The sequence below is a fragment of the Takifugu flavidus genome, chromosome 4 (genome assembly GCF_003711565.1).
Source record: "Takifugu flavidus isolate HTHZ2018 chromosome 4, ASM371156v2, whole genome shotgun sequence".
NCBI lineage: Eukaryota > Metazoa > Chordata > Actinopteri > Tetraodontiformes > Tetraodontidae > Takifugu > Takifugu flavidus.
Window position 1 is genome coordinate 5,016,913 of NC_079523.1, and position 18,897 is coordinate 5,035,809.

Here is an 18,897-nt window from a genome sequence, read left to right on the forward strand (position 1 = left end):
CTCTCCGAGTCTTCTGCACATCACCACAGCTCAGCTCTAAGTTAACTTTGTGTGCACAGACATTTGTGCTGTTCCAAAAACAAAGTGCAATCACGCATATAAAACATGCAATACAAAGTGTTGTAGTGTGATTAAAACCAACTGGGCCAATTTTTTAAACTATTTTAATTTGTGAGAATGAGGAGCTTCTGTTTATGTACAGGAGGACAGAAACAATTGATACGGAAATTATAAATATACTTTGCTCCAGACTGGTTCTGTTCATTATTGGTTTTTAGGTGTCCAGTAGATGCTTTACTGTTCAAGTGTAAGATCTCACCACTCTCCAACGAGGACCTGTGTAGTACAATCAAAAACATCTGAACCCTCACAATATGTTGACGTGGAGACTTCCTAACCCATCAAGTCTAAATAAGAATGATAACCGAGTGCGAGAAGAGGGAGAGACAGAGGGCAATGGCTGCCTAGCCGGTCCTGACATCACCTGGACACGTCCAGCTTGAGCTCTTATAACAAAAGCGGGAGGAAAATGGTACCGAGATGAGATTGTGGGGAAAATACGGAACACTTGGAGCAACGCGGGACATCTTAAAACCTCAGCCAGTACATAGCACTGCGCATTCTGTTGTAGTCGGGAAGCTGTTCGACGGGCCCTGGTGGAGAGAAGCAAGAGGGGGAAATCAGGAAAAGAAAAACCACTGAAGAAACAGACTTAATGTAGCTACAAACAGGACAAAAACAAAGAACGCACCAACAGCTGCCACAGCAGGACACTTATCGTAAATGTATTTGGTGCAGACGTCACGCACCACACTAGCAGTTACAGCCTGAAAACAGATGTCAAAGATTGCTGTTAAGGATGACAAAACTACACTTTGGACATCAGTGTAAGAAAGGAGGCATAACGCACATCAATCCGAGCGTCCCACTCTGCCAGAGGAATACGCCGACCGTAGTTCAGGATGTGCCTGCCGATGTCATCACAGATGGGTGTTGTTCCTAGAAGAAATCCACAGTAGTTCATTAGCTTTTAATTTAGATTGTTCTATGAACTTTGTGTAAATGACATCTCTCCTACCATTGAGTTGTCCAACCAAGCTGGCCTTCAGGGCATTCTTGCCACGAGTTACATCACTTTCTGTCACTGTGGTGCACAGGTTCATCCTTTCAGGAGCAAATGGGAAGAAAAATTGTGAATTGGCTGCACTGTCCTGAAAATAAAAAATAACATTGGAGCCATGAGCATGACTGACCAGGCGTTCTGGGACCAGTGCATCATGTCTTCAATGGAGTTCTTATCAGTAACAAAGTAGATGCCCATCAGGCCAGTGTCACTATAGGAAGAGTGGAAGGCCTGGAAGCTGTGGCACAGGTTGGCCTCCACTGCCAGGCGAGCCAGGCGGCTGCTCAGATGCTGAATGTTGGAAGCAGAGACATGGTTATGATGGTCAACACATGCAAACTGTTGAAGCATGCCTGGAATGGTCGAAATATGGCAGGAAAAAAAATTTAATGACAAGGTACTGTTCCTCTCAACTGTTTTAGAGAGAGAGGTAGAACCTCTGACCCCTGTTTGCAGAGAGGATCATAGTTTACCCCTCATTAATGGCCACTCAAAAAATCAACATCCTCAAGTGGGCAAAGCTTAAAGGGGAAATGCTAAACCAACAGAAGAGGATTATGGGCATTTTCCCCCTTTCTACGTCACTATGTGAGCCAACATCCCCTCACCCACCTTTCCTCCACCATAGGTCAGATCATAGCTGCCGATGATGCAGTTGGCCACCATCAGTGGCACGATGTCCGGGCTGGTCACACTAGCTCCTTCAACGGCGATGGCAATGTGCGCGAGAGGAAAACCATCATCACGCATACGGATCTGAAAGGCACAGAGAAATGATGATGATAAATGATAGCTGCACTCACCCAAATCAAATGAATGAAATCCGCTCCAAAATAACGCACGTCACTGCCTGTAAATCTGCAGGGAGACAAGACGGGGACGGCATCTCCCTCATACTCAAAAGAAATTCCACTGAAGTTAGACTTGGCCAAACCGACCAGCTCCTCGTGGTTCACACCTGTGGAGGGGCCAAAATAGAGGAACTTTTTTTTGTGAAATTTGTTGGAAAACCAATGTGCATCCTGAAAAGCTATCTGGCAGGAGACAACCCACCTCCAGCAGCAGCCAGCACCATGCGAGGAGCTTTGTAGTGGCTGTTGATGTAGTCCACAAGATTCTCACGGGTCAGACTCCTGGAAGGATAGATTGGACAATTCTTTTTCATGTAAATGTTACAATATCCAAGGACACTCATGGATCTGAACAGCATTCAACTGTGGTTTATCTTGCCTGGCATTTTTGGACGGTCCCAGCACACTCTGACCTAAAGGTGTACCCTGGAATGCTGTGGCGTGCAGCAGGTCCAGACAAACCTCCTGGAGGTTGCCATCAACTTCCTCCAGCTCACGCAGCAACACGCCCCTCTGCTGCTCGATCTCAGCCTCGTTCAGTGAGCAGCTTTGTACCACTTCTGCCAGCAGCTCCACAGCTAAAAAAAAATAAATAAGAGGGGAAACTTTAGACCTTAAAGTTCAGAGATTTTGATTCAGTCAATCACGTCAAATGTACAGGAACTGTCAGAAGAGAATCTGTCACGCAATTTTCCAAAACTTTTTTCTGTTTTAAACTAGTAGTTACTGATTTTACTGGTTATATGCAAGTACCTTTGGGAAGGTCTTTAGCTAGGGTCTTCATGTAATATGCAGTGTGTTCCCTGGAGGTGTAAGCATTCAGGTGTGCACCCATGGATTCCACTTGTTGCTCCAAGGCAGTCTGAGGGTACTTCTTGGTTCCCTGGGATAGGGGTGGGAAAAGGCAGAGTAAACTAAAGGTGTGGTGAGTTCTTTTTAGAACTGTGAGGTAGTGAAGATGCACATGTACTTGTAGATGACAGACCCTAAATAATATTGATTTACTGGCCAAAGGTTCAACTTATTTTTAAAATCTTGAGGTGTACTAGCGTCTACCTTAAAAGCCATGTGCTCCAGGAAGAACCCTGCTCCATTGTTCTTCTCATTTTCGTAGCGACTTCCAGCACTGATCCACAGTCCAACCTGTTAGGAAAAATAAATGTGAGCATTTTGAAGACAGTAAATTGGCAAGTGTATGCAGGGATTTAACTCCCATATACTTGTGTTCTTACAGTGCATGTAGCATGCCCGGTCTCCTCAGATGCAACTCTCAAACCATTGTCCAGGGCAGTAAGGCGAGTTTCAGGGGCTCCGGCCAGGCTCTGGGCATAGCTGACCGAGGACTGTCCACGTCTCAGGGACAGCAGGATGGGCTGAAGCGATAAAGAGGGCAAAAAAACACTAAGAATTCTGGATGTGAACTGGAAGGAATTTTCTCAAAGCAAAACAAAAGATAAAATCTAATATATGAACTGATGATTTGGATTTGCTCTGCAAGGCCACTGTGGCTGGCAAACACTTACCACATGATTGAGATAGTCATCAGGTTTTTCAATGACCATCAATGTGTGGTAGAATACGTTTAATCAAATAGGTCATGACAGAGTTGCAAAATACGATTTGATAACAACAAACCAAAAAAAACCTTATCACCAAGGCAAGAACCATTTCTGTGATTAAGTAGCACTTTTCTCACTGTACAAAAAAGTGTAATCTGTTGCAGCCACAAAGAGACATGATATAAACTGTATGGTGTGTTGACTTAAATGGATGAAACCTTTCAGCAGTGATGTGAACCTCTGAGAATAAACTACGTTTTACACAGACATGTCAAAAACATGCAATCTTAAGAGGATGCTGTAAGGATTTGGATTGCATTACATGCTTGATTATCGCTTTAAGGTTTTGCTTAATCTCACAGGATTGCATGAAAGGAACAACTGAAAATCAGATTTTTAACGCTTTTTCAAATTATTATCAAACTGTCTCTAGAGTCCCCGTGCTAGCTATGCTAGCCCAATAGCTTAGCCGAAGTGGGTGAGTGAGGATAACTTTGAGCAGGACAGCTGGTGACCTTGCGTATGGAATAAGACTAGTCGATTGTTAAGTGGTTGGTCTTAATAATATGTATATTAAGATTAAGTAATCCGTTAAATACAAATTACACGACCAACTTCCTTGTCTGACAGGTGACCTTGCATTCAGTGCTAGCTGACTGAGGCTAACCGGTGGGTTTTTACCCTTCGAGCAGCCTGGTGGGCAGTTAGCAATTTGTCCCGTCACATCAGCACATGGCAAAATCAGAGCCGAACCATCCGAAATTGCTTTTTTTTCCCCCAGTAAAAAGTCAAGGCCGATAGATATACATACGCTGCGATTTTTGGCAAGGGCTCGACCCACAGTAGTTCCGACTCGGCACACGGACGCCGCCATTTTTCCGTACGGTTTCAGCAGGGAGGGCGCTCTGTGCGGCTTTCTCTTGGTCTCCGACGCCCAAAGCAACACTATTGTCGGCTATCGCCATCCAGTGTTCGGTTTGGTTTTGACGACAAATTCTGCAGTTCGTCTGTTCTGTTCAGTCTTTGTAGCGCCCCTTTGTAATTTAGTAAACTGGCAAGTCTTTCTGCGTCATGTTATTAGTTTTACAGTTAGCTTTTCAGCCTTTTTTTTATCATACAAAGACCAGCTAGGGAATATTTGATAAAATATTTAACCCACTACATACAATTTTGTCCATTTAAAAATAACCATCCAGTTTTAAAACAAAAGGCTTAGTCTAACATGAACAAACAACGCTAACAAACGAAACATATGCATCCTCAATAGAAAACGTTATATGTACACTTACCTATAAAACTGATCTGTAATGCAAAATTACAATTGTAATTTGAATTCCGCGCTTCAGTCTTCGTCGCCATTTTGGCTCCCAGAAAGTCTGAAATATTTTTTTTTAGGATTGAAAAGATACGAGCTGCCCTGTCCTTCCTCAATACCCCACTGTCAAATTTGAACTCATTGAACTGCATTTAAAGTTCAAATTTTCCCTTATAAATTCAAGTGTACACAGTACCGTAATTTATATAAGTTGTGCTATTTTTGAGAAAGTAGAGAATTTAAATTGTCTTCAATAAATTCAGAAATACTACTTCGCCATCCTACGAAAGAAAACACTCGTCCTGCTGTGTCAAAAATATCAGGTCACGTGGTTCCTGCGGCTTGTGCCCGGACATACCCCCACTCAGAACCTTGCATCGCTTTGTGGAAGGAAGTTGTAGGTCTGTTTAATAATTAATAACAATAATTTAACTCCTAACGTTAAACCTTGACGCCACAGTACGGGTAAGATAAAGAATGTTTTCTTGTGTCGTGGTTAATATAAAGGAATTCTGCTACCATGCTAACACTTTAACTTTAGCTTTAGAATGCTGCTCGGCAACGTCAAGTACATTCGAAACTCTTATTCACAGGCGGTTGACAACGAGGTCCAGAGGGGAGGATGTGTGGAAGGACCGCATGCACTCTTGCTCCTGACGAAGTGAGCCGAGCATGTTTGTATAGAAACCGAACGGGGCGGCGAAGGCAGCCCCGGTGGAGGGATGGAGATGCGGATAAATACAAACCCTCTTACAACAAGAGTCCACAGTCCCAGAGTCCCGTTCTGCTGTCACAGAGACATTTTGATAAGGTAAGGAAAACTTTTCATAATGCTAAAAATACATTGCATAAAAAAGCACGTGTGTTCTATTTCAAGTAATTGTATCATTGTAATTTTAGTGTTTTTTCCCCACCTTTGTTGGCAGAATGCTCCAGCGGATGAGTGTGTGTTGGCCTCCATGCGTTGGGGTCTGGTGCCTGCCTGGTTCAGGGAAAATGACCCAAACAAGATGCAATACAGCACCAGTAACTGTCGCAGTGAGAATATGCTGTCAAAGAAATCCTACAAGGTGCATATCTTCCTAAATCATCCTCGGGCTGCTGCCAAGCTGGCTTTGTTCTGATCAAAATGCTGGGAGTCCAAATGTGTTTTAACATTTTGTCATTTTCCTAAAGGGCCCGATGATTAAAGGGCAGCGCTGTGTCATCCTGGCTGATGGTTTTTATGAGTGGAAGAGGCAGGACAAAGGGAAGCAGCCTTTTTTCATATACTTCCCTCAATCTGAGACAGTCAGTGAGGACAAATTCAAGGCCTCAGCTGATTGTAAAGGAAATTCTGACTCTCCAACCGAGGCCTCTCCTGACCTGACAGAGGTTTGTATTGAGTTTTCTGTGGTAGAAGAGCTGCAGCATCGGTTCTTTCATCTTAAGCAGAAGTAAAGCTGGGGAGGAAATTGCCCCTGCAGAAAATATCCTGTGCGGGGTAGGAGCCAAAGCAAAAATGTGCACATGCCCACCAGGTGGTGGTTTTGATGATAAAACTAAAACGTCTGCTTCATGTAGCAGTTGTTTAAGTACCTGTAAAGTTTAAATGAAACTGGACAATTTTGATATGTACTGTACAATCATGATATGCACTGGCCAGGAAATACCAGCCGAGTGGACCGGATGGAAGTTACTGACCATTGCTGGACTGTTTGACTGCTGGACACCCCCAAGCGGAGGAGAACCCCTTTACACGTACAGTGTAATCACTGTAAACGCTTCACCTAACTTAAAGAGCATCCACCATAGGTAAAAAAAAACAAGAGTAACTGAGCTAAAGAGCTTTTTGCATACTTGGGGAATTGTTCTGTACACTTCTCTGTGGCTCCTCTTTAGGATGCCAGCAATTCTGGATGGAGAGGAAGAAGTGAGAAAATGGCTGGACTTTGGGGAGGTGAAGTCTGTAGATGCCATGAAGCTCCTGCAGTCCAAAGATATTTTGACGTTTCATCCCGTCTCTTCACTGGTTAACAACTCACGCAACAACTCCTCAGATTGCGTTCAGCCTATTGACCTGAACAGCAAAAAGGTATCCGATTCATCATGTTCTGATCCAAATACGGTTGCAAATGTTGGCAGTTAAGGCTCAAAGTGCCCCTTTTTCTATCCACTGTGATCCCTAGGAACCCAAACCCACAGCAGGCAGTAAGATGATGATGAGCTGGCTGAAGAGCAGCACACCCACAAAGAGAAAAGAGCCTGAAACAAATGAGAAGAACGAAGAAAGCACCAAGAAACTGTGCAAATCTCCAGGAGCACTTAAACAGTGGCGTCAGGGAGCAAATAAGGCACCCAAATCCAGTGTATGAATTTTAAATGTTCCCTTTGTTGTCATAGCAACATGTTTTATAACAGAAACATATTTAAAGCAAGAACATTGATTAAACATCCGAAATAATTGCTGTAGTCAAGAATTTTATTTCCCATATTACTTGAAAAGACATTTTTGAAACAATGTAGTTACTATGCATTCATCATTTTTATATCATGATTAATGCCAATACTATCCCCCACACACACACTTTCCTTTCAAGGTTACAGTATGGATGCTTCCTTGTAGTCTACTGTATAGTTCGACATGAAGAGACCGGAGAAATAAAGCAAAGCACTTGAATTGATGGCGGCAGAGTGAGATACACTTGTCGCCTTCCCCATAGTGACAAAGAGTTTTGCAAATATACAAAGTCTTGCAGTAGATAGTAAAAAAAAAAAGAAAAAGGTATGAGCAAACAAAGTCAAGTTCTTCCATGTAGAACGCTGTGCTGTCTTGATTGGTAACCTCACCTGAAGTAAATGCACAGAGCATAGAAACCCTAAAAAATGCTTACATTTACTGTGGTTTCACAAGATCCTTATCCAGTTCAGGTTTCTGTGGACCAGAATCCACTTGAGATTTCCACACTGGTCTGACGGGCTGGTGAACCAATTCTGAACCAGCTTTTCAAACGGCAGCTTCGTCTTCTTGTGTTCTGCTGCTTCAGCTCTGCCCCCACTTAAACATCGGATGAGGTACAATAAAACGCCTAACAGTGAACCAATTGCCCGTCTTGATATGTTTAAAATCTAAACTTTTGAGGAGCGATGTTTCCTTTATTCGGTAGCAGTCGGCAGGCTGGGGGAATGAGAAAACACCCACCACCGCTATAAAATGGATTAAAACAAAAACATTCTCTTCACTCTACTCACCAGCATGTATGCGCTATCGGTTTGATATTCCGTTTTTAGGTAACCGCGAAAAAGCAAAAATCGGTCTGGAAATCAGCAATAAACACAGAACGTAAAATTGGACAAGCCCAAACGTCGTCATGACCACAAGAGAGTAAATGAGGAAACAAATAATTAGTATCATACAGGTACATTTCACATTTGCTTAAGGTGTTCTTTGGGCCTGGATAATCATAGAAAATGTGTTGGGTTGCATATATATATATAGATATATCAATATATCTATATATATATATAAGGTGAATGCAGCATGTTTGTGTGTAGTTGTATACTCTATGAGTAGGATACTGCTTTAATGTTGGGCGTTGGGGAATAACACATCGGGCTAAGGAAAAGAGGGATATATAGACAAGGCAAGACAGGGTAGTGACGGCCCCGACGACCCCGGAGGTTCCTCAGAGTCCTCAGCAGCTGCAGGTCTCTGCTGACGGCTTGGCTCTTTCGTTCCGGTCCAGTTTTATCGGCTCAGGGAACTCGTTGTACAACTCCACTTCGGTCTCCTGAAACGTGACGGTACAGTCGGGTCAGATGATTTCACTTTCTGTTGTTACTGGGAGGACAGACTGGGATTTCTGACCTGTTTAAGGGCGTTGCGTGCAATGGTCTGGAAGGCCTGCTCCACGTTGATCGCCTCCTTGGCGCTGGTTTCAAAATACGGGATGTTGTTCTTGCTCTGACACCAGGCCTGTGCCCGCTTGGTTGTTACCTGAAACACAAAGGAGCGGATATTAAAGTGACCATACTGGAGAGAGTGTTACTCGTTCCACCCCACCGGGACTCACCTGTCTGTTCTCCAAGTCAATCTTATTCCCCAAAACCACAAAGGGGAAGTTCTCTGGATCTCGAGGGCTGGCCTGGATCAAGAACTCATCCCGCCAGCTGTCCAAAGTCTTGAAGGTGTTTGGCGCCGTGACATCAAACACCAGGACGCAGCAGTCAGCTCCACGGTAGAAAGCCACACCTAAGGACTGGAACCGCTCCTGGCCTGCCGTATCCCAAATCTGAGAGGCAGAGAAGAAGGCTGCTGAATAATCAGATTACTTGGAATAAAGAGCTTAAAACAGAGATTGCTGTGTTTACACAGATCACATTAATCAGGCATCTCTAATGGGCTCACAAGGTCGATGTGGAGTTAACAACTCTGAGAAATGGCTGTGCAGTGGGCGTGAGATGTTGTTCAAATGCTGCCGGACTTTTGTTTTTCCTTCCTCCTGCTCTCCATCTGTCTTACCCACAACTTTTATTAAGTGCAGCTTCCATTGAAAATAAACTAACAGCATTTCCCCTGTGCAGCAGAGCAGTAAAATAATTGTCAGACACTTGTGGTGCACTTACTGGAATCACAAACCTGGTCAAGAATGACTGTAATCCTCTCAAGTAGCCAGAAAGATGGCGCAGCCGTGCCAGGATAAATGGAGCCGCTTGGGCTTCATTTACTTTTCTTATTGTGAAGGATTGTAATTTCATTCATTCATAGAGCTTGTATTTTTGTAGGTGGGTACTAATTGAACTCCTCGGGAAAGATGTTAGTTTTAATTCTACTTAGTGTAACTTGTATTCGAGGTATCTGCAGACTGGCATAAAGCAGAAGTGTAAGAAACAAAAATGTCCGTCATGACAGCTGTATTTGCAAATGGATATCATTCACGTAGTACTGACACAAATGAAGTTCTAAAAATATTCAGGAGTCTGTATTTGCATTTTAGTGTGTTGAAGAGAACACACATTGGGCTAAAGTGTTACTAAGGTAAGCTTCTGCAGAACCGCTGATGTGAGCAACACCTCCTTGGTGTTATTTATTAATCTGTTGCTGCTTAGATGTGTTGACTGTGACTTCAGTGTCATGAGTACCTGCATTGTGACAAGTCTGTCATCCACCATGACTTCTTTTGTCAGGAAATCAGCACCTATTGTAGCTTTATACTGGTTGCTGAACTTCTTATTCACATACTGATTCATCAGTGAGGTCTTGCCAACTCTGAGAGGGCAAAAAAAAATATCAGAAGTTAATAACAGAGGAAATAAAAAACATTAGAGATAATGGAAAGTACAGGGTGATGGGGATGATAATGAGGGGGGCCATCATCATCACAGTAAATTGGCTCCCCGAAACAAGTATTTTCTTTACCACGAGACCCCCTCTGCCCTGCCTGACTCACCCTGAGTCTCCAAGGATGATGACTTTGAGTAGCACTTTCTTCCTTGATGTCATTATCCCACAACTGCAAATGAAAAATTAGCTTTTTTCAATCACAACAAGCAGAACTCTCAAAGTACAAATTTGGATTTACATATTTTAAGTTGTTTAAGGGTGTGCTAGTTGCCTTTGCTCAAAATAATCAAATAGTATTGGGGCTAAACAATATGCGGCTTCACAATGGTGTTAAATCTAATTCAATTTTTCCCAAATAATTTGTTCAATGTGCTGCTCTGTTGAGCGGTGATAACATCTACAACTCAGTCCCACCACAGAATATTTTGTCAAATTAGCTTAGAAAGCACAGATTTAATGATAGTTGTTTAAATCAATCTGTCGCATAAAAGGAACAAATCTCACAGCAACAAATGACATTAAAGGGTGGGGAAAAATCCCAGCACAGTATTCAAACGTGACCCGGAACACCCATTTGTAAAAATTCCGCATCGGATCGCATAATCCTTTAACAACTATTTGATTTAGGTTTTGCCTTTTTATGAGCCGATGGTGCTCCGATGCATGTGGGTTTTATTCCGAAGAGCAAGTAGCGTGTCTCCATAATCTGCACCTCATGACACCGTGTCAGGGACTGATCACATGGTTTTAAAACGCAGGACTAACGGAACCATGACTTGGCAAGCATGATTAGCGCAGGAGTGCTGGAGTTTGAATATGTTCAGACTCATGAACGAGCCATTGCTATGATAAACATACAGTTATCTCTGCACAATAGGCATTGATAACTTGGTTTTGGTTCTAACCACCTATATAATTAAGAGGAAATGCTTGCAACTAGCAGTGTTGATATCGCAAAAAGAATCAAGATGCTAGAAGAGTTCGCTTCATTATCAAATCGAATGTTAGATTAGGAACAGAAACGCAAAACCAACATCAGGTTTTAAAGATGCCGTGTCCAATACCGTATCACTGACACTTCCTAAGAAGACATTTCCCCAATAAATACGAACAGCGATTGGAAGCATATAAATAATAAGCATCACCGTTTTACAAAAAAAGATATAATGAATTATTTCTAACCAACCTCGACGGTGATCCTGCGGTAAGAAATATCAGAAGTGGACTTTTCCTCTGCCTCGACTGGAAGCCTTAGCTAGCTAACAGGCTACGCTGCTATTAATGTCTGTAGTAAGAAAACAACACGTCGACAGTGTTATTACCGCCGATAAGTAGCCTGGTAACCAACTCTGATGACTTAATAAAACGATTCCAGCCTAAATCTCCCTTTGTGGACAACGGGATATTTAGTCTGATTCGCCCAGCTCCTGTTGACGCTCGCTTTTCCTGTCAAGCTAACGGGCTAACTGCTAGCCGAGATGTGTTAACTTCCTCCAAAACAAGCTCTGTCGGCGGCGGTGACGTCACCTAGGACACGCCTTGTTGCGCGAGGCAGATTACGCAAATATTGTCACGCGTCATAATACAGATTGTTTTTAATGTCAAGAGCTCATAGCGCACAAACTGTTCAGGATACAACCTACGAATGAAAATCATAACTAAAACCTACCGGTTAAATTATAAAATGAGACATCGATCAGGTTATCCTTTACAAATGGTTAAGTGACAGCTCCAAAATACTGTAATGGTTCAATAATAGTTTTAGGTTATGGACTATGATCATAGACAACAAAATTACAAAGTGTGCAGGTGTCTACAAATGAAATCAATCAGTACCAGTAGAATAGTATTTTAGATGGCAGGAGTAATACCTGGATGACAGGGCCTTCTGGATAAGAAAAACAGATTAAAAATACAGGAGAGAAAGCATTTTAGTCATCAGCTGGCATTCCCATGTGTATAATGAGTGGTTTAAACTCTAACTGTGTGATCTACTTTAGATATTAAATTGAAGATTATACCAAAATGTTAATCTTGGGACATTGGGCAAAGCTACGTATCAACATATGTCTGCTGCGAGGCATCTGTCCAATATAGGGTGATCGTCTTATAAACTGTTTGATTTTTTTGTTTGTGAGCGAGACAAAGGGCGTTTCCTGATTTAGTCAGACAGTGTCTTCAACTGCAATTATCTTTGCACCAGTAGGTGGTGACTGAACCTGTAGAGCTTTCTCACAAGTACGAAATCACAAATCATGTCACCCAAAATTGACACCTTGTCCTCTTCCCCCTTCCAAGGCTGTTTGAAATCTTGTGCTGCTTTGCCTTATTGAACATCAGAAAAATCATGCTGTTCCTAACTCAGCATGCCACCAGCATGGGACTGTTTTGATGCATGCTTGTGCAGCTGAAGCATGCATCAAAACAGTCCCACTCACCAAACTGCTGACAGAGCTCCAGTGGCTACCAGGAGCTGCCTGCATCAAGTTCATGTTACTTATGCTGACCTACAGAGTACTAGCTGGCTCTGCTTTAACAACCTTGCTTGAGCCCGTGTTACCCCTTGTTCACTGTGTTCCACACAAAAGTCTCACCTGGCAAAACCGTCTCTCCAGGCATGGCAATCCAAACTATTCTCATGCCTGTATGGTGGAGCCTATTGACCTCTGTCAGAGCAAGGGCAACCATGTTTTCCTTCAATAAGCTCTTGAAAACACAGCTCTACTGAGAGCACCTGCTCTCCTAAGACAATTTATGTTTCTCCTCCTGTCTCGACTCACTTCCTCTCTCCTCCCCCGATAGTTATAGTTTTGCGTCGTTTAGAACTGTAAGGTGCCTGAATTGTGACTCCTACTGTAAGTTGCTTTGGACAAAAGTGTGCTCTAAATAACAGAAACATATATGCGTGCTGAAGCAGGTGCAAGTGAATAGAGATTTTCACTATATTGTGTCGTTTACTTATGTGCTTTACTTTCTCAAGGGTCTGCCTCAGTTTCACAGATCAAAAGTCAGTTCACCACGATGCCGAAACCCGGGATCGAACCAGGGACCTTTAGATCTTCAGTCTAACGCTCTCCCAAACTGAGCTATTTCGGCTCGCAACGGCACTTTTTCTGTGCAAAATTGCTCGAACCACTCAAAATCCGACTGCGGCTGCTTTATAGAAAGTCCACTAGTGAAGAAGTTAAACAGCAGTGACCACTAGTACTCTGAAATGTCCTCGTCATTTTAAAAAAAAGAGAAAATGTAAATCGCGTCGCTTCGGATTTCACAAACTGACGCACGACGTGCAGCAGAGCGCGTCGTGACGTCACCGCGTCGACTGAATGAAGCGTCATCCTTTTCCGATGCAGAGCGGCACGGCGGCCTTTTCTTCGCTCTTCTGCATTTCCCAGCTTTCCTGTTTTTTCCTGCTACTTTAGTTCATTCACCATGGTACAGACGTCGCCCTCACTGGCTGCCTGTCTGCTGCTTCTTGTAGCTTGGAGCTCGGTGGTTTCCGCGAGCGGTTTGGTAAACGAAGACGTGAAGAGGACAGTGGACTTAAGCACTCATTTGGCCAAAATCACCGCGGAGATCGTCCTGTCCAACCAGGGACACACTGCTGTCCAGAGCTTCATCTTAGCGGTAGAGGCAGACCTCGTCCCACATCTGGCGTACATTGGAGCTTCGGTGAGTTGCACATTCTTGAATTAATTAACGCGAATGCGCCTGCTTTAGCCTGCCTTTCTAGCTTGTTAGCCTGTTAGCTGCCTCATTGTCAGTTATTAGCTTAGATGTTTTTTTATTGTGCAAACTACTGCTCGTGTTCTCCCCATGAACGTATTTGTACCATCATTCAAATCGCTAATACTATGCTAATATCTAATAGTACCATTTGCACATTGAATGTATAGAAATCAAACTATCAATGAGGTTGAGCTGTGTGATTGGGGTCCGACTGACTCCTGCAAGCCTTAAAGTCAAAGCGATTAATGAAAGGTTGCAGACTAAACTACAATACATAGACGCCGGTTTTCTGTGAGACACTCGGTATCATCAGGATACTGTGACATTTAATCAAAGCAGTTCGGTCCCTGCAGGGTTCGGTAAGACGTTAACTTCCGTAGCGCTGCACGCTGTGTCAGTGGCTGAATGACACGTATGCGCTGGGCAGCTCACTTCCGTGTGTGACTGCGCAGGTCGGCCCCCCTCTCTCAAAGAAGCCTTGCAGAAAAGGTGGAAACGCCGCTGTGCTTCGCATTAATCGCTGCATTTCCACAGGTGAAAAGTGATGAAGAGGAAGATGGCACACTCGAACTCCAACAGACAACCATTCCAGGTCAAAGGTAGGGGATTTTGCTGTCTGGCTAATATGGGTCAGCTGTAGATACAGCATATATGCATGGGAATCAATGGTAATGTGGTTTCTTGAATTTGCTTGGTCATAAGTTGTCCAGCACGTCCTGTAGTGTTTTTGTAGCATTTTCCCATTTGCATTTTAAAACAGAGCTTCTGTTGAACTTATTCTCTGAAACCAGTAAGCCTTATGAGCTTTTAGTTTCCAAATTGTAGGTACTGATACAGCAGTACACACCATTGTGACCTAGTGCAGTTCAAAAAATTCAACCAAGAACACTGGGGAACAAAAGATATGCTACTTTAAACATCAATCCTATCAAAAAGAATCTGGGTTTACTTTAGTGCCACACTCTTGACTTTTGAATTCATGCCAAAATGTAAAGTAGGAAATCAACACATTTGTTTACAGTATTTCTCTGTGCAGGTGCACACCATTGAGACTCTAATGTGTGTGTGATGTCATGTCTGTTCCCAAACAGTGGCCAGTTTTACAAAGTGCAGCTGCTGTCCAGTCTGGCAGCAGGGGCACAGGTGAAAGCCAAGGTGGAGATGACATTCAGCCATGTCCTGAAGCCCTTCCCCACACACATCACTCAGGCAGAGCGCCAGCTGGTGGTCTTTCAGGGCAACCACTACCTGTACTCCCCGTACCCCACCCACAGTCAGACCACACGTGTTCGCCTGGCCTCCAAGACCGTGGAGAGCTACACCAAGCTCGGCAACCCCAGCAAGAATGACGAGATCATTGAGTACGGACCCTTCCGTGATGTGGCTGCGTTCAGCGAGGTTTGGAGTTGACGTTTTAACTGAGCTTTTCTTTTTTTCTCGAAGCTCTAAGAGTGTTGGTAAGAGCTTTCATGTTCTGTGCCTTTCAGGATACCATGAAGATCCATTTTGAAAACAACGCACCCTTCCTCACAATCAGCAGCATCACTCGGACTATCGAGGTGTCTCACTGGGGTAACATCGCTGTGGAGGAGACCATTGACCTGAGGCACACAGGAGCCGTACTAAAGGGGCCTTTTTCACGTTATGATTATCAACGTCAGTCAGACAGCGGAATCTCATCTGTCAAATCCTTCAAGGTTGGTGACGATAAATGAAAGCTGATGCCATCTGACCTTTGTCTTGAGTCTTTATAATTATTTGTTTGCCTTCTTTATTTTTATTTTTTTAGACTATTCTTCCCGCCTCTGCCCAAGATGTGTACTACAGAGATGAGATTGGCAACATCTCCACCTCACATCTGCAGGTCCTGGATGACTCTGTGGAGGTGGAGATCAGGCCTCGCTTCCCATTGTTCGGAGGTTGGAAGACCCACTACATCATCGGCTACAATCTGCCCAGCTATGAATACCTTTATAACCTAGGTGAGCTGATCTGTGATAACAAGAGGGGACATTTTAATTCCCTTTTCTGATCTAAAGACAACCCAGACTGGAAATAACTGCAGTGAAACCAATAAATCTTTCAGTGGTTATTACTAAAATGTCCTTTTATTGTGTAGGTGACCAGTATGCACTGAAAATGAGACTGGTGGACCACGTATATGATGACCAGGTCATTGACTTCCTCACTGTCAAACTCATCCTGCCAGAAGGAGCCAGGTCAGTGTTTGTGTTAGTGTGAGTGGAGAGCTATCATACTCTGGATGCTGATGATGTCTTTTTGTCGCATCAGAAACATCCACTTGGAAACACCTTATAAAATTGATCGGTTGCCAAACCAGCTGCATTACACGTATCTGGATACCTTTGGCCGCCCAGTGCTGGTTGCCACCAAGAACAATCTGGTGGAGCATCACATTCAAGATTTAGTGGTAAGACGATTTACAAGATCATTGGCAACAGAGCAAGAGATGGTTAAAGTGGTGGGGTATTTGTAGTGTGGCGTATTTAGTTCTTTTCTTATGAGTTGGTTACATTTTGTATTAATTACCTAATTTTTGCTTTCTTAACCAGATTCATTACAACTTTAATAAGATCCTGATGCTGCAGGAGCCTCTCCTGGTTGTAGGGGCCTTCTACATCCTCTTCTTCACCGTCATCATTTATGTCCGCCTTGACTTTGCCATCACAAAGGTCTGGCAAAGGATGATTGTCTGTTTTTAAGTGGTTCCAGTTCTCGGTTCATTCAGCTTTTGTCTGTTTTAACTGGGCCGTAATATTGCTTGTGCTCAGGATCCTGCGGCTGAGGTGCGTATGAAGGTGGCCTCCATCACGGAGCAGGTGTTGACTCTGGTCAACAAACGTCTGGGTCTGTACAGGCACATGGATGAAGTGGTCAACCGCTACAAGCAGACCCGAGACACAGGCGCACTCAACAGTGGCCGGAAGAACCTAGAGGCCGACCACCGCACCCTCACCAATGACATCAGCTCACTGCAGGCCCGTCTGAAAGCCGAGGGCTCCGACCTGGCCGATAAGGTGCGTGCCGCACAGTTCAACGATGTTAAACCAGTTTGGGCATGATTCACACCTTCATCTTCACTCTCAGGTTGGGGAGGTACAGAAATTGGATGGACAGGTGAAAGAAATGGTGTACCGCTCGTGCCAGGAGGCAGAGCGGCTTGTGGCGGGGAAGGTCAAGAAGGAGGCGTACATCGAGAGCGAGAAGAATCTGAGCGGCAAGAGACAAGAGCTCATCAGTCGCATCGACAGCCTGCTGGATGCTCTCTAAACTACTGTGGCTACACAAGCAGGAAGCAGAAACGCAGCCCTCCCGCGGCAACACATCTAACCATTTTTATGAATGAATACATGTGATAAATGCTTATCTTTGAGCACTGACATGGACGGTTACCATCGCATCATTCAGTAGTGATGGGTTTATCTCGTGCCTTCTGATAAACTCACACTCTTCTCAGCTTTACAGAATATTTTTCTGTTTTTGGATTTATTAATACACACAAGTTCAGGTTTCAGTTCACACTTTTTTTGTCAGTTCATTTTCATATTTTTGCCCCCCCCCCCCCCTCCCCCAGTAAGTATGTATGGTTACGGGACTTGTTTGAAATTAATAGCTGAAGAGCCCAAATGGATTTCATCTCATGTCTTTACTCTCATGTGCTCTATTCTGGGATTTAATCAACCATTTGAGTATGAAGGTGTTGCACTTAAGTCTTTTTTTCTACCTGCCCCTGACTCTTGTTTGTTTTTGAACAAATTTGAACATCTGATTGTGTCATCCCAAATGCTGTTTTGATGTCCATCGGTCATATTTTCTATATTTTGTATGATTCCTTTTGCTTTTTTAACATGAGATTAGGAGAAAACATGAGATTAGGTTATATGTGAGAGAAGACATGGGATATGGGACACGTGTCCTGTAGAATGGGCAATGTTATGAAAATCTGTCAAATTTGAAATAAAGTTTTGCGAAAGAAATCATTTTTCTACTGGATTTTATGTGGTTAAACAATTATGTTCAAAATGTCAGTAGAGGGCGCTGTTGTGTCGACCTTCCACTCCATCACATTGGGGGCTTTTTATGAAGCACGGGCTGCATTTTAGGCTTTTACTAAAGTGACATCTGAAAATGTTTTATTTATATTCGAATTGGCTGATGCCACTTTTTTAAATAAACAAAAAACTGGCACATCGGAGGGAATTTCCAGCACATTGTTGCCTGGAGCAGAACACCCAACCTGTGTAAATCACATTTTAAGCCCAGGGTAAACAAAAGGGTCAGACTGAGGTCATAACTTTCCCTCTGAGGTCACCAGGGGTCCTGCAAGGTCATTTCCTGTTCCATAGTAACAGGGCCCGATCTCTTCACAATGATAATGTTAACATATTGTATGTGCCATACAATAATCATTCTGAAGCCACAGCAGGGGAAAAGCATAGACAATGTCTGTTAGCACTGACGTGTGTTGATGAAAGGCCACACAATGGTGAATTTTGTTGTGTGTTTTGACTTTGGGTCGAGATTTGGAGCAAAATGTTTGGTGAGCTGCAGAATCACATTCTCACAGCAAACTGAAACTTAGACCCACCTCAACCATGGACCTCTGAGCTCAATACAGCGCTGTTGACTTGCATTTTAATTGATGTGCGGAGGTGACTGAAGAATTCATTAAAGGGTTTTAAACTTGCATAAAATTTATCAATGTGGATGTAACATCAAAGTGTAACTCAGTTGTTTTCCATGGCTCATCCTCTGGTTTAGCCTTATTTAGTCAAATAAGGCAATTAAAGCACACAATTAAATGCGCTGATTTTGGGGGTAAAAATGTGTGTGGCCTCCTCCCTTATTGTTTCTCTGAACACAATGGGTCATACTTTCTGAACTATACTGACCTATTTTATACCTGCTTTACTATATGTAGCACTCTATCGATTTTTTTAACCATATAAAAATAGATACATTCTGAGATTATTATA

General features: G+C 43.3%; 4 protein-coding genes and 1 non-coding gene across 7 annotated transcripts; 2 read left to right on the forward strand and 3 right to left on the reverse strand.

The window, feature by feature from the left end:
- Positions 1-147: 147 nt before the first annotated feature.
- Positions 148-4,527, reverse strand: LOC130523818 (cytochrome b-c1 complex subunit 1, mitochondrial). Its single transcript, XM_057029381.1, has 13 exons — positions 4,345-4,527; positions 3,207-3,347; positions 3,031-3,117; positions 2,728-2,857; positions 2,354-2,552; positions 2,177-2,256; positions 1,966-2,081; positions 1,736-1,879; positions 1,254-1,414; positions 1,079-1,164; positions 911-999; positions 752-827; positions 148-653 (listed from the first exon to the last, which is right to left on the reverse strand). The coding sequence occupies exons 1-13, from the start codon at positions 4,405-4,407 to the stop codon at positions 589-591; spliced, it is 1,437 nt and encodes a 478-aa protein (XP_056885361.1). The 5' UTR covers positions 4,408-4,527; the 3' UTR covers positions 148-588.
- A 572-nt stretch (positions 4,528-5,099) lies between these two features.
- hmces (5-hydroxymethylcytosine binding, ES cell specific) lies at positions 5,100-7,291 on the forward strand. 3 transcript variants are annotated; one of them, XM_057029383.1, is made up of 7 exons: positions 5,100-5,249; positions 5,442-5,659; positions 5,775-5,918; positions 6,025-6,222; positions 6,494-6,642; positions 6,730-6,922; positions 7,017-7,291. In XM_057029383.1, exons 2-7 carry the CDS (start codon positions 5,471-5,473, stop codon positions 7,200-7,202), a joined length of 1,059 nt encoding a protein of 352 aa, XP_056885363.1. In that variant the 5' UTR covers positions 5,100-5,249; positions 5,442-5,470; the 3' UTR covers positions 7,203-7,291. The 3 variants fall into 3 exon arrangements, with proteins under 3 accessions (XP_056885363.1, XP_056885362.1, XP_056885364.1); XM_057029382.1 differs by having other exon boundaries at positions 5,162-5,313; XM_057029384.1 differs by having other exon boundaries at positions 5,196-5,245.
- On the reverse strand, positions 7,292-11,662 carry rab7a (RAB7a, member RAS oncogene family). The gene is made up of 6 exons (XM_057029387.1): positions 11,358-11,662; positions 10,278-10,340; positions 9,970-10,096; positions 8,901-9,119; positions 8,696-8,824; positions 7,292-8,618 (listed from the first exon to the last, which is right to left on the reverse strand). The coding sequence occupies exons 2-6, from the start codon at positions 10,328-10,330 to the stop codon at positions 8,523-8,525; spliced, it is 624 nt and encodes a 207-aa protein (XP_056885367.1). The 5' UTR covers positions 10,331-10,340; positions 11,358-11,662; the 3' UTR covers positions 7,292-8,522.
- A 1,531-nt stretch (positions 11,663-13,193) lies between these two features.
- Positions 13,194-13,267, reverse strand: trnaf-gaa (transfer RNA phenylalanine (anticodon GAA)). The gene has a single exon. It is a non-coding gene; the product is annotated as a tRNA-Phe (tRNA).
- Positions 13,268-13,498: 231 nt separating this feature from the next.
- On the forward strand, positions 13,499-17,898 carry rpn1 (ribophorin I). The gene is made up of 10 exons (XM_057029380.1): positions 13,499-13,843; positions 14,435-14,499; positions 14,992-15,298; positions 15,388-15,597; positions 15,690-15,882; positions 16,020-16,119; positions 16,193-16,331; positions 16,474-16,593; positions 16,693-16,938; positions 17,009-17,898. The coding sequence occupies exons 1-10, from the start codon at positions 13,604-13,606 to the stop codon at positions 17,189-17,191; spliced, it is 1,803 nt and encodes a 600-aa protein (XP_056885360.1). The 5' UTR covers positions 13,499-13,603; the 3' UTR covers positions 17,192-17,898.
- The last annotated feature ends 999 nt before the right edge of the window (positions 17,899-18,897 follow it).